The following is a 15,239-nucleotide window of genomic DNA, read 5'->3' as shown; positions in this document are numbered from 1 at the left end:
ACTGCACACACGCACATGTTTACTAAACAGGCTTCTGCGCATTGCTCTGTCTGAAAGACATCATACACATGCTCGCCATGCCTAACACTTTCTCACCCTCCTCCGTTCCACACATTCTATCAGTAAGATAATCTTAAGTCACAGAGTTCACAAAAACAGGAAAGAAACATTAGAAGGGATAAAGCAGGAGCCAATCAGAAACGTGCTCTGCAGATGCCACAGATTCCCTGGCTTTAGATCGCACTTCTCTCGGCTATAAATCACCATCGCATCAGGACTACGGTAATTATATGCAAGTGGTGTGCCGCGACTTAAAAGAGGTTGGAGTTTCACCCACAATAGAGAGAAATCACGTCATTACATAGGCAAGCGAGGGTGGAGACTTCATTCTGATAACAACTAAACGTTTCTTTCGACGGGACCAGAAGCAGCCGATTGGAAACGAGTGTTCCCATTAAGGCATAAGACAGCTCGACACTTTACGGTGTTTACTGTACAGCTGTCGGCTGCTCTAAATAGCTGATAAACTGTTACAATGTCTGAGAAGACCCGGTCCTCTGCTGAGCAGCACTGTGGATGTGAGCAGTTTCGCAAAGTGCAGCACAATATCATTTGATACAACTTCGGTCTGGAGTTTCTAAAGTCTCCACACGTTTTCTCCTTCTCCTTCTCTCTCTCTCTCTCCCTCTCTCTCTCTCTTCCTGAAATCAATTTTGCTGAATCACTGCCCAAAATGAGCTGCTGGTTTTGGGGGAGGAAAGTAAAAAAATAAAATAAAAAAAACTGGCAGCAATCTCTCTCTTTCTCTCTCTCTTTCGCATTTCTCTTTATCTCTGGGAGTCTGTCTTCTTCTCACTCTGTCTCTCTTCCTTTCTCTCTCGGTCTCCAACGCTCTCTCTTTCTGCTAGGCAGGTAAACATTTCAGGGAAGAGGACAGAACTGAGGAGCGAGGAAAGTTCAGAATCTCTTTTGGCAACATGTTTGTTCAGAAAGTGTGTCCAAACAAATCGCTAAAAGTAAAATGACAGTGAAAAATCAACATCACAATAATTCTAAAATGTATTAATATCCTCTTGGTAGTGGAAGTTGAAAAAGGTCTTTGGAGATACGTCGGAACGGCTCATTTGTCGTCCGAGCCTCTGAGCGGGCTGGCAAGTGGATGTCTTGGATTGACACTGACACAATGCAGAATAGTGTTGCACTGCTTACTACAGTTTACAAACCAAGAACAGACAGCAAAGCATTGAGCGTTGATAATAAATGAAGAACACCTTATTTTACGTCGACTGAATAATCTTTACAATAGCAGTTACATTTTTAAGTTGTTTAAAGTGTAACGGCTAGCTGACGAGCTAACTGGCCTGCATACTGACGTTAAAGGAGCACTTTTCCCTAGTGGCTGCTGTCTTTGTAACTACCTTCAGTTTAAAATGCCGATTTAAAATGAAAGGGTAAAAGTTAGCTCTATACATTTAAAATATATTTCTGTATGTAAACAGTTCTCTGTATTGTTTCTGCCAACAGTAGAACTGACAGTTTTACAAGGACTGCTTATATATATATATATGTTGCATTGTAATGTTTACATTTAAACAAACTAGATGAATTTTTCCTGTCTAACATGTAAACAAACTCAATCGAGAAACGCAGCTTTGTTTATCTGTTCACCACACACCACAGACAAAACGTCACAATCTTACCTTGTCTTTAATCTGTCTTTTTAGTATTTATGCTCAGTCAAAGACAGAATTCACTCTAATAGCTGAGTCAGTGGACAGTCTATTCAATAAATGCCTCCATGCCCTGGGCAAATGAGCACTAAGTTGCTATGGAAACAAGTGGATACAGTCCAATTCCCTTAAGACCGACTGGACTTATCAAAGTTATGGACCTGTTTTGTTCCCATATTTGACTCAATTATGAATGACCCGAAAAACAAACAGACCACTGTACATTAACAACAAGCAGGCACACACACCTTGGCCCAAAAAGACACAATGGGGATGGCAGTGACATCCGGGCTGCCCTGTCAGCGCAGCAAGCATGTGACCAACATCCAGGCCACCACCAACAACCAGTCTACATCTCCTTTGTTTAATACCAGTACTATCTGTCAATGGGACTGACCTGCTGTACAGAAACAGCATCATGTACAGCAAATGCAGCATTACACCCAATAAAATAATATCTCCAAGGTTACATATTCATTCATTTCATAACTGCAGCTGCAATTACACATTTTCTTTTCTCAATTAGAACATGTATACAGAGCTGAAGTTACCAAAGGGCATACACCACTGAAGGTTCAGCGTGTAGGATTTAGGGGCACCTATTGGCAGATATTTAATATAACATTGCTAAATAGGTTTTCATTAGTGTATAATCCATGTGTTTTCATTACTTTAGAATGAGCTCACATGAGGAGAACCTCCTCTTCCTCAGAGCCTGCCATGTTGCATTGCCATGTTTTTACAGTAGCCCAATAGGGACAAACCCAACACCGGCTCTAGAGAGGGCCTATCAAGTGTTTTGCGAGTTTCTCAGCCACCGTAGATTATTTTGTGCGTTTGGAAGATGAGATTCAGGGAGCCGTTTGCAATCTGCAACCTCACCACTGGATGCCACTAAATCCTACACACTGCTCCTTTAAATCTCAGAAAATTAGATTTTCTGCAAAAGCTGTTCGCTCACAGAAGGAAACACCGTTCTTCATAAACTGTGATCCACTTGGCATTAGACAAATTGAAGGATCAGGAGATTTCTTGTGTGAGAAACTAATGCTGTGTACTAAGTACACAGTGATACAACGCAAAGGCTCAGATAGTCTACGGCCGTGTTGCACAATAGCATTTAGGCTGCTGTTCGTTTGTTTATTTATTTATTTGGGACAAACTGACCCACTGACATTGACTTATACAAGCTATTAGTCGGAGCTTTTAAACCTGTCCCTGGTTGAACCTGCTCCTCTCCAGCAGTCTACCGACAGAGGTTACTATTCTCCTCTTTGAATAATCCCATAACATTCAAATCATCAGCGGCCGTATACCGCAGCTCCAGGAAAGGTCCGCACACAGCGCCTTTCCTTTCCACTCGCTCTCCTGTTTAAAATTATTAACACAGATCAAGTAGGCTATTGACTGCACTTGCTAGACTTTGATCGTCCGTGCCTGATGCGATTACAGAACCATTATAAAGAAAAAAAAAAGATTTGCTTGTGAAGTGGCAGAAATCTGGTGCAAGATCATGACCTTGTTTAAAGTACATAAGGACTTCCTGAAAACAACGTCATTATCACAAAGCTCATTTTAGTCTAAATAGTTTAGAGGTATCTAAAAATAGTACAATAGGAAAATACACCTTACTCTCCAGATTTCACCAGAAAAACGTATGCTTATGCATCGATTTACATCGGATGAGCTGCTGAAAATACACAAAAACACTTATAGTCAAAGTCTGACAGTTCAACCAGTTACTGTATTTGCTAATTAGCTACACTAAAAGATAAATTATGCCTCACATCAGCAACAGATGTGTTTGAGACAACATTGATTTCATGTATTTTTATGTGTAGTTTACTGCTGCTGCCTAAACTCGACAAAGATGCATCCGCTAAAATTTTGTTGCTACAAAATAAAATAAACAAAGAGGGGGAACAATAGCGGGGGGTGGGAGGGGGTCTCCTCTCTTTGTTGGTTTCTTAGTATAAAACAATATAAGAAAAATGTGTTAATGTCAGGGCCACTACCAGTCTTCCACAACGGTATAATCCAATGGCATCAGAGCCACGTGTGTGGATTGCTGCAGTTATGGAAGTGTGGACCTACTCGTTAAAGATGAGGTCAGGGGCAAAGTAGAGCATCTGTCCATTGGTGTGTTTGTAGGAGCGCCAGCTGAGGCAAAAGGAGGACAGACACATCCATGAGTACTGGATCAGGGTGATTTGGTCCTCAATGGGCAGGCCCCGGAAACCTAACACAGAAAAACACAGGTGATGAGACAATAGTATTATCTTTAAAAGTAGCAAACAATGCCCAGACACTGCTTTAATGCATTTAGGCTTAAGCACTGACGTAATAGGTATTTATTCAGCTCGTGTGTGTGTGTGTGTCTGTACGCGTGTGTTTACCTGAGACTCTGCATTATGCACTAATCTTTGCTACAGCGTCTATATTGGTGTCAATTTATGTTTAGGCGTGATAACCACTGAGAAGTATTCACCTATTCTTGTTTTATGCTAATCCCAGAAGGCCCCCAGTTATTGGCATGTTGTCTATGGAACTCCAAAAATAGAGTCAAAAAGGGAAACTTGCCAAACTCTCAATCAAACTTTGGCAAAAGCCTCCTGTTCATGCAAAACATAGGCCAACTGAGGACACCCAAGTGACTTATTAAGGCTTAGGGACTATTTCAGTCTACAATTATGACAATCTGCCAAAAACAATCATTCATATAAAAATACTTTATGGGAAAGTAATGTCAAATTTCTGTCTTAACACTGTTTAGTCAGTTAATATCTTCTGTAAACTATTAAATTAAAGATGTGCCATTTTTGATACTTCAGATCACTTTAAAGTAACTAAACATCAGGAAAGTATGTGATAATACCACAGCTCTTAATGAGAGTCACAGACTTCTAGATATACAACACATTATTGGTACTGACATTATTGGTCTACATCGCCCTGTGTGTTAGCCCTGCCACATCCAAATGTAAACTGGATGCAGGCGGTGGCACATCTGAAAGTCGAAGGCACTCATTTTGACCCTTCTGTCTGGCTTCTATTTATACGCCCGGATATGGCAAGCAGACACCGTGGAGGTATCAAATATTTGCAATACAGCAAATTAAACAGGCTCAAAGAGCTACCTGTGAGGCATCTTTCAATATGTCTCCCACTGACTGGCATTTTAGGGGAACTTGTTTATCCCTTGACAAACATTATATTCTTCCTGTGCTGCGGTATATATGTAAGACTTAATGAGATAGACGTTAGATCTTCTGTTCAACATAACATTTGATAACGATGATGTAAATGAGCTCTGTTTGGAAATCCTAATCTTGATTCTATTTAATGGTAGAATGGGATTCATTGCTAATCTTGTTTCAGATTTACAGAATAATTTCCTGAGCTAATATTTAAAATTTAAATTGTGTGCCTTGACAAAACTAGCAGTGTTGCATCCTAAAAAGATCAAAAGTGAAGATGTCGGCATTTTATCTTCATTAAAACCTCAGTCCATAATTACAGTACGGACCCCCCAGAATTATTAGACTGATATATATACCACTTACCACTTTCTTTCATTCAGACATAAGTAAAACAAAAAAAATTATAATTTGTAAAGAATAAAATATAACCTTATAAATGCCAAAAATTAGCAGGTTGAAATGTTCACTGTAAAATATATTCCACTGCAATAAAAATATATAATTTATTGAATTTGCCAGACACTTTAATCAAATAAACTACAGCCTTTTTATTGACTTTAAAAAGCAAGTGGGAAATCATTTCATGCATAGTACAAGGTGAAATGCTGCAACTATATCTAATAAATATAACCTTTTAAAAATGTGATTTACACATCCTTATTTCCTTTACACAAGTCTTTGGGGGCCCTGTTGAAACTCCTGACCAATTCTGGCTTAACAACCCTCTTAAAGCATGTAGACCTCAGCCCACCGCTCTGGTGGTCACTAACCTGGAAGTACTTTGGCCCACTTCACCATGCGCACCATCTGCTTTCCAGCCAGGCGGTTGAGACTGGACAGCAGGTGGTCAGTGGTGTCAGGCTGTGTGTTGTCATAGCCAGAGTACACCTCTTCAGGCTCAATCAGCTCCAACACGCTGCAGATGGAGGGCGGCAGAAAAGGTGTGACCACCCCAGGCCCGTGGGGCACCAGGGCATTGGCAGCGCTGGCATTCAGCTCTTTCTCCGAGGACAGGTAACCGCCTCCAACGCCACCTGTGGCAGATTGGCTGTCCTTAGAGCCCTGCAGGTCCTCGCTGACTCCCTTCAGCTTCAACTTCTTGGACTTTCGTGCTGCGGGAAACACAACACCCCCTGATTAACACAGTGTTGCTGGTGGCCTTTCTAACATTCTTAATCTGAGGTTATAATTGTGATGTGACAGATTGTGGGCATAATTTTTTTTTTTTAGATATGTACTATACAAAAACAAACATTTATGTATGCTGCATGTATTAACCAATGTAGAGGGTTACTTTAATCTAATAGGTTACAGATTACTAGTTACCTTATTAAATATTCAATGTGTCACTGTTTTATTTACTTTATTGAAGTAATCTAATTTATTACATAACTTTACTTTGTTATTACTATTTTAACAAATGTTTTGACAAAGCTAAAAAGTCCTAGAAAATAAATTTAAAGTAGGCCGTGTAAACCTCCCAACGGTATTCAACGCTGATTACGGTCAAACTTTTATTAAAAGTTCTTCAATACAACTTGAATTAAGGAATGTTCTGATTTTAAAGCACACCCACCAAAACAAATATATTATAAATATATGATATAACAAAAGACATCACAAATATGTAGATCACAACTGACTGCAGTACAACTAAAATGTTCCCATAAAGTCAAAAGAAGTCTGCATTCAGGTCAACTCATTGCTAAGTGAGAAATCAATGGAGCCTGTCTAGATACAGGCAAAAAGATGCAAAGTGTCAGAATGAATTTAACATTAAATTACATTAACAAATAAACAAACAAGCAAATTAACCTAATAAATAATGCAAGTTAATATGCTTAGCTGGTATAGGTAATCAACCCCAGGTGTGTTCCTGCTCTCACAGACAGACTCCACTCACTACATGTTCAACTCATGTTTAATAATGCGGTCTATTTAGGTTAACTTTGCTTTGTCCAGTATTTTCCTCAGCCGGTGATGCTGCTACACTTCTATAAAAAACAAACAAAAAAACCCCACTCTGCTACCACTAATGGAGCATTTCTTCAACAGCTCACTGTAAGCATAAGGCAACTACTAGCAATAGATATTATTGACGTAGTGTTTTGTCACTATTTTATTGGCTAAAAGTAAGCATGGCAGCTACCGGAGCGGTCAACATTTTCACACACGGAATTGGTTTATTGAGAAAGATTTGGGAAAAAAATAGTTTTACCATTTATTACTTATGCTTGTGTTTCACCAGGGGCCAAGTGACAAAACACTACGTCAATAATATATTATGCCACTAGTAAATGCCCTATATGCTTGATAGCATCCGGTTACGTAATATGTTTACGGTAAATAATAGATATTCTGCCATACACGTACCTGGTTAATGTTGAGCAACATGGAGTAAGATTTGAAATGCTGTCTGATCGTGTTCATAGACGAATTCAACGTCTCAAAAACAACACACGTATTTGCCTGTTGGTGACTCTGTTATCGATTAGTCAGACTGTTCACAGTGGCGAGGCTGACGTTAACTCCGTTATCAAAGACCAGCTCTAATATCACGTTTGGGCACGTCGGCAGGTTTTCAGAGTCACAATCAGAATATGAAATTACTTTACTGTCATTTGAAAATCATTGCACACATCCCAGCTGCAGAAGAGGCGAGAGAAACATGTACATCCCTTTATTTACATCGCTCTGTTGGGCAAACATAATAAAGCCCATAGACTCGAAGATGATGACAGAAAAGAACACATTTATGGAAGTACTCGGCGTAACCCTCAGCAACCTGCCAGATATTTGCATACTCATTAGGGGGCGGGGCCAGTCTACCGTTGGCGTAGCAATAGACTGTACGGCCCTCTATGTAAGTCTATGGCACGGCCTTTCACTTTATTGTGGTAAATGCAGACAGTTTGCATCAGCGGCAAAAGAGTAGCATGCCTCCGGGGATAAGTACATACCCCTGGAGGAGGTGGTACACCACCAGAAATCGGTACATGGGACCTTACAGAAGGCGGGGTGTACTAAAAAGGCGAAGTGACATACCACTTACCAATTTGGGATCTTGGCTCTACTGGATCTTTCTTCGTCTGCTGAAACTACCTGTGAACGGTTGTTTTTAATCAGCTGATGCTGCTAGTTAGGTTAAAAACTAACGTTCCCAGCTGACTGGGACGGTGGCATCTCTTCCTGAGGATGTTTTCCTGACTTAGATGACCAACAGCTTCACCTCACCAACATGCGGCTAATGTGACAGATCCTTTTGGCCGTTTTATCATTTGTGTTTTACTACTTAAAGTATTTTGAAATGATGCTAATGTGTTGTTTCCACAGTGATTGCAGTCCGTGGTTGAAGAAGTGTTCTGATGCCTACAGAAGTAAAAGCACTAACACCGCACTGTAAAAAATACTTCACTACTAGTAAAAGTCCTGCATTCAAAACCTCACTTAAGTACAAGTATTATAAGTTTTATGTTCGGGGGTGTACCTGGGTGTGTTTGACTGTTATATGTTTTTGGATTAATATTTGTTCTGTTTTAATGTGCATTTTACTGCTGCACGTACTTAAGGTTGTTTTGACTTTGGCAACTTTATAAACTATTGGTTAGTTTAATCAACAGTAATGCATCATATTTTATGTTAAATGTTCATGGTGTCACTCTCCTGTGAGAACCACGCATCTCTAAAAAGTCAACAAGCTCAGAAAACATTCCTGTTTCCAGCTTTGTGACAATGTATTTTTATGTTAATCCAATTTAGTTTTTAAATAGTTCCTTTAGCTTTGAGTAGTGGGACAATGTTAACATGTTATCCTTCAGTTTATCAAATTGTGAGATACATGGTTTTGACGAAGGATATGATTATTTGTACTGTGAAAAATATCCATTAACTACAGCGGTCATAGAGGAGTAAAAGGCACAATGTTTGCCTCTGAGAAGCAGTTGAGCAAAAGTATAAACTTGCACTTGTATGCAACTTTATTTTACTCAAACAGTTATACTCAAGCAAAGTACAAGTACCTAAAATGTGCACTTAAGTACAGTACTTAAGTAGATGTACTCAGTTTAATTCCACCACAAGTGACACTTTTGTCACTCAGCCTAGTTTACAGAATATAACATCCAAACATCTTTGGGTTTAACTCTAGTTCCCCCATTGCACCAAGTTGGCTAAATTTTAACCACTGGTAGATTACCTTGGTAACCTGCTGTGCAGCACAATAACAACTGATTATAATTTGTGAAGGGCCCAAACGCTGACCAATCAGTTCAGTGCAAAAAAACTGTCATCATCCTACAGCATCCTGGGAGTGTTTAAAATACAGTGATAATGAAGACTTTTACATATTGGTATAGAGTAGTTGAATTATTGCACAGTCCCATGCTTAACATGTGTCTTCGTCAATTTTACAACAGAAGTGTCTACCAAATGGAGGGACAGTTTGTCAAACAAAATAACTACATAATAACTTGGGATTCCTCAACTGTCAACTGATTAGAATTAGATTGGGTAGAATAACACAAGAGTCTTTGTGATGATAATTTGCAATCATAATAATTAACTCATCTGACAAAAAAAATAACAAAACTCTTAAAATAATCTCTGCACCTATCTGCAGACACATTTTAATATTTGGAAATTATTAATAGAGTTTATACAGCTTCTTATACTATTCTACTTATGTGATTATAATGTTTATAATTTACCGTGTTATATTTAACTTTTTTTCTGTTACTAAAACACAATAGACAAGTTATCTAAGACAACCAGTATCAGGTTCAGTGAGGTCAGGTTGAACTTGTAGATGATATACTACACTGGCAGTAGGAATATAAAGAAGACAATTGTCCTCTGCAGCTAATTCATTATTTGATTTTCCCTTAAACTGGCTTCAAGGCAAACTTCACAGAAAACCTTCTCCACAGATTTTATATTTATCTAACAGAAATATATTTATCCCGTCGGTTTGGAAATATGGCAGCTTTCTTTACTGGTCTTAATAGCCTAATTAGATATAAACAGCTGAGCCCTCATTCAATGGGTTACACTGCTGCTACTCAAAAATACAGCCAGCCACACTCATTGGCAACCTTAAGCTTTTATTCATGACTCATGGTCATCTGCTGCTTTTCAAAACCACGTAGCACCTCACTTGAAAGACACGTGTTTACTTTAAGTCATGTGTTTAATATTAATAAGTCAATAATTATTTTGTGTTAAATCCTGTGCTGAGCTTAGTGTATGTTCACGTGGTAGACAGTTGGTTACAAAATATTCTCCTGTTGCCAGTTGTTGGAGGTGTATTATCAGAGGTTAACCATATGGTGGCTGTAGCCCAGGTAGCACCTGCACGATTCCACATAAAGCTGCTGTCAGACAGTGTATGTAATATGGCTTTCATAATTTTGTTTGTGTCACTCCCCAGCCTCTCCTGTGCTGAGCTTAGTGTATATTTGACGGTTGTGACAGTGTTTCACATGACTGATTGAGTGACAGCAGGTGATCAACTTTAACTGATGATGTTGTGCCTAGTCTCTTGCAGTGCTTAGACGCTACATTAACACTGCTGCTGCTACTCATACAGCATTTCAGAAGATCTACCTTCACCCCAGCATCTACCTGTAGACTCTTATTCCCCTCTGAGGGTGTTTATTCCCGGTACCGCCCTATCTTCTCTGTGCATTAACATTGTGTATGCTTTCAGAAAATGATGATGTCAAAGCAAAACAAATTGGGTTCTGTTAAAATTCTGTAGCAACTCAATAGTGGATGCATTTCATATTGCTGACAGAAATATGTAAGTGCAAGTCAAATTGTCCATGAAAAAGTAAGCTTTTATGAGTACACAGTGCAGAAGATGGAGCTTAAAATCCTTTTCTGGAATGGATTGAATCATAGCCCATTTATTTGTTTTTTATTGTACTGTTGGTTGTTTGGACTGGTTCTAGGATAAACTTTTTTCCCACATGTTGGATGTACCATTTAAAGCCACAGGCCTTGAACCAAATGCAAACAAAAGATTATCCTTTCCCTGCTACTCACATTTTGTCCTCATTCTGAGCAGGTCATTTTAAGTGCTCATACTCGCCGTGTAAATCTAATCGTTGACGTAGATTCAGACAACAGCTCTGCCGTTCTAGGACTCCATTCAAAACATGTAGTAGTAGTTCTTTCACAGTAGGAGCAGAGTGTTTTTATCTTCTGAGACATTTTTCTGGACATTTAACATCCCAAAACAAGTTTTGTATTGAATTATTCTGGTGTTTGATAAATCTCAACATCATTGTCACTTCATTTAGAAAGGTGTCAGGAAATATCAAATTCACAAAGTGCACTCTGGCAGGAGAGCTTCGGCTGGGTTGGTAGCTACTGCTGTGTTGGGCTCTCTGAAGCCAATTTTGATCTTTTATGTGACGTAACGCTAGATAAAAATACTTGATCTGCCATGACAGCAGACAGTTTCAGTGCATCTCCAAATAACAGAGAGTTTATTACGTTACATTACATTTCATTTAGCTGACGCTTTTATCCAAAGCATGAGGGTACAAAAAAAAAGTTTATAAACCGGTATCCTACATACGGTAGTTTAGATAAGACCAAAGAATCTGACCAAGGTTCTGAGATTTCCCTGAGCTATTACAATATTCAATATGCTTTTACGCAAACATTTCATTGCATATCTGAACAGATAAAATCATAAAATGTTTCAGTAGAACACATTGGAGGTATAATCTTTCAAAGGATGGGTCAGGATTTTGAGTAGTAATTAAATCATAAAAACAATTTGAATAGTTTCTGGGATCTTAGTCTTAAAAAAATATATTTTCCCTTGTTTTAACCGGCATCTGGTAGTAATGCGCAAGAGGTGGAAGTAATGCACCTTAAGACTCTTTGCTAGCTGCCGGTAAAACGTGTGGCGCCATACTGCAAAAACGCAACGCGCAAAACTGACTACAGCTGTCAAAACGTTCTGTGTGGAACTACTTCAAAGAAATAAACAAAATTGAAGTGCAATAAGAAAATCTGCCAAGTAAAGCTAGCAGATCATAATTCTACCACAGCCATGTGCAGTCACTTTAGAGTGAAGTACCGGGCAGATTGTCCATCCACCGATTAACAATCAATATCGAGAGCTGTCATCGGATAAAGAAAATTTGATGTTAGACGTGTGCAGAGCAAAAACAACCCTCATCTCAAAGACATGCTTCCGATCAGCTCTGTCAAAGGTGAGGGTTTTTGAAGTTTCATGGCATTTGTTGAGCCTGTATTTATGGCATGAATTTTCCTCTGTGTGTGTGTGTGTGTGTGTGTGTGTGTGTGTGTGTGTGTGTGTGTGTGTGTGTGTGTGTGTGTGTGTGTGTGTGTGTGTGTGTGTGTGTGTGTGTGTGTGTGTGTGTGTGTGTGTGTGTGTGTGTGTGTGCGGTCTTCAAATAACAGTCAAATAGTACCGGTGAATATAAAATAGTACAATTGTATTTCTTCTTAAGTTGGCCATTACTAAATCTTTCAGTGCGTTTACATTTAAATTCACTTTACTGTGGGGGCATATAGAATTGAAAATCATTTGTAATTTCAATCATGCAAATGGACTGGAAACCTATCAAGTGTGCTTTTAGCTTTGTGTATGCCACTGGGACCCTGAACTGTAATATGCTAGTGGCAATAAATTAATACATTTGAATTAAAAAATATATTTTTGCCTCCGAATTCACCACTTCTCTCTCAACTACAGTGTCGTGTTGCCTCATAACACAAAACTGTAACTCGTATGCAGGCTTTGTCAGCTGGCATTGTATATAGTACTGTAGATCTACACCTACTGTAGATGCATTATGCATATTATGCTCAGATCTACTATATACACAAAAACATTGAGTGACTCAGCATCCCCGGGCTTTTTGTGACTACAGCCAGACCTACTTTTCCATATCTATCCTTTCACATAAGCAACGTGAGGCTCAGCTCAAATGTCACATCTGAGACACGTGACAGGGTAAATCTGTAACGGTGTGACTCCTCACCTCCGAGGTTCATCCCAGCCTGGAGACACTTCCGTACACGACATGCTGGACAGTTTTTCCTACGGATCTTGTCAATGATACAGTCATTCCTCCCGGCACACAGGTAGTTGTGCTGACCTACAGGAAGACAAGACACTGCGTCAGTTCGATGGGCTCCATACAGGCAGCTTTACATAGTGCAACAGGGACATTTTCACAGTAGTAAAGAAAAGACAAAGCGCAAAGGGAGAGTTAGAAGCCACTTCCTTATGTAGTAATGACAATAGCTCTTAAAATATTGCATAAAGAACTTCATTTTAGGACATGAAAGGCAGAACATGTTTTATTCCAGTGTTATATCTCTGTCTATGACTGCAATGTAGGTCAACAAGTTGAGCTGTGAAATGTCTGGCAATATCAGAGATTTCATGATTATTACTGTGAAAATGATTGAAATAGTGATTATTCCGCTCTCACCTTCCACAATGCATGACTAATAGTGTATTATACAGTAAATAGCATGGGGGTTAGTGGGATTCGCTGGAACCGGGACACTGACTGCAGTTAGACTATTCCTGACAGTGATGCTAACATGGCGAGAATCCCTCCTGCCTCCTGCCTAGCCCTTAGCTAAACCCAATGATCTCCCATTTCAGAGAGCTTCCTTCCGCTCCACTGGCTCTTCACTGTACAGCTCCTCTCCTCCTCCACTCTTCTCCTTCTCTACGCCTGTGTCTCCATCCCTCCTTTTCCACACGTCCCCCAGCCTCAGAGCACCATACGCCCACACACAGACAGGCTCATGCTCATGCACACATAGTCATTCACTCTCATACACATAGGCACACATAGGCGCGCACACACACACACACACACACACACACACACACACACACACACACACACACACACACACACACACACACACACACACACACACACACACACACACACACACACACACACATACACATACATCCAAAGCTGCTCCACTTGGCAATTTGAAAAAAAAACTGCAAATGTTGTATCTGCTCCCACAAAGACACACACACACACACACACACACACACACACACACACACACACACACACACACACACACACACACACACACACACACACACACACACACACACACACACACAGAAATCACAGCGCGACCCAGATGGAGTGGTACAGTGTGGTGTTGTGACCCCAGTGACCCCAGCTGAGGCTAAGCTCCCTTAGGGCTTATGTTAAAAATGTGTGTACTTCTTACAAACGTGTATACGCTTGTGCACATGCAAATGTCAGTACGTCATTGCATATTAATTAATATTTTCCCGCATATTTGTTTCGTATTGTTTGCTTTTTTTTTTTTTTTTCTTTTTTAAGTATGTGAGATTTCTGGCATTACCTGCAATGTTTACAGTATGAGAGTTTGTGTGTTGTTTCCATGCAGTTTTCTTCAACAAGTACATTCTGTGCATTGCCTTTGTTGCATCTACAGTACAGTATTTGTATTTGTGTGTAGGACTGAGCAGAAGTTGTTTTCAGAGCTAGCAGGAGTAGTGCGCAGTGTGTCTGTCTGGCTGCTGCCAAAAGCCAAGGAACCGAGCTGCAGGAGGAGAGGCAGCAGCTGTAGCCCCACCACTATTTCTGGCTAAATCACATGACCGTTACATAAGCCCATTTTTCTTGCTCTAAAAAACAGTAAACTGCGACACAGGAAACACAACACAGCCATCCCCTTCCCCACCCCCTTATGCACACACACACACACACACACACACACACACACACACACACACACACACACACACACACACACACACACACACACGTGCACGCGTACGCGCACACACACGCATGCATATACACAACACAGACTTGCGCTTGGATAGGCCAGACCAAATAGCAATTCTGAAAACACTGGAGCCTTCTTGTCAACTGATTTGCTCATTCCCGTGAATCTTCTTAATATTTGCTCGAGTGAAATACACTTCATGAGACAGCCGAAGTTGTGGTCCATTGGTGGATATATGTGTGACTGTGTGTGTATCAGAAAGGGAGAGAATTTGTTTATTTATGCGTGTGCTCACATGCACTCCCGCAGCATGTTTACCTCTGAATATGTGCATTACTTATCAACACAGAGAGTGGTGGGGCTCATTGATCAATGTTACTTTTTCAGGTACACTGGGAAAACATCTTTTAAAAATTGAAAAAAAAAAAAAAAAAGTGTGTATTTTGTGAACGGAATTTGACTCATATTTGCATGTGCTTCATGTCAACATTTCTATTGATGGGTTTTTGCTGTAAATAATCAA

The 15,239-nt window shown here is 39.8% G+C and overlaps 1 protein-coding gene across 1 annotated transcript in view; it reads right to left on the bottom strand.

The window, feature by feature from the left end:
* The window catches only part of nr3c2 (nuclear receptor subfamily 3, group C, member 2), a 79,828-nt gene that overhangs the window by 14,109 nt on the left and 50,480 nt on the right, over positions 1–15,239 (bottom strand). The window contains exons 4-6 of the mRNA XM_069689269.1: positions 12,952–13,068; positions 5,701–6,042; positions 3,825–3,969 (exon numbers count right to left, since the gene is read on the bottom strand). Of these exons, the coding sequence (XP_069545370.1) occupies positions 3,825–3,969; positions 5,701–6,042; positions 12,952–13,068 (604 nt within the window). The remainder of the gene's footprint in view (positions 1–3,824; positions 3,970–5,700; positions 6,043–12,951; positions 13,069–15,239) is intronic.

The sequence above is a fragment of the Brachyistius frenatus genome, unplaced genomic scaffold (assembly GCF_029030835.1).
Source record: "Brachyistius frenatus isolate BFR_SWC_R1_liver_20210118 unplaced genomic scaffold, ASM2903083v1 Contig_7, whole genome shotgun sequence".
NCBI classification, from domain to species: domain Eukaryota; kingdom Metazoa; phylum Chordata; class Actinopteri; family Embiotocidae; genus Brachyistius; species Brachyistius frenatus.
Note: the sequence above shows the minus strand (reverse complement) of the source record. Positions and strands in the feature narration are given on the sequence as shown.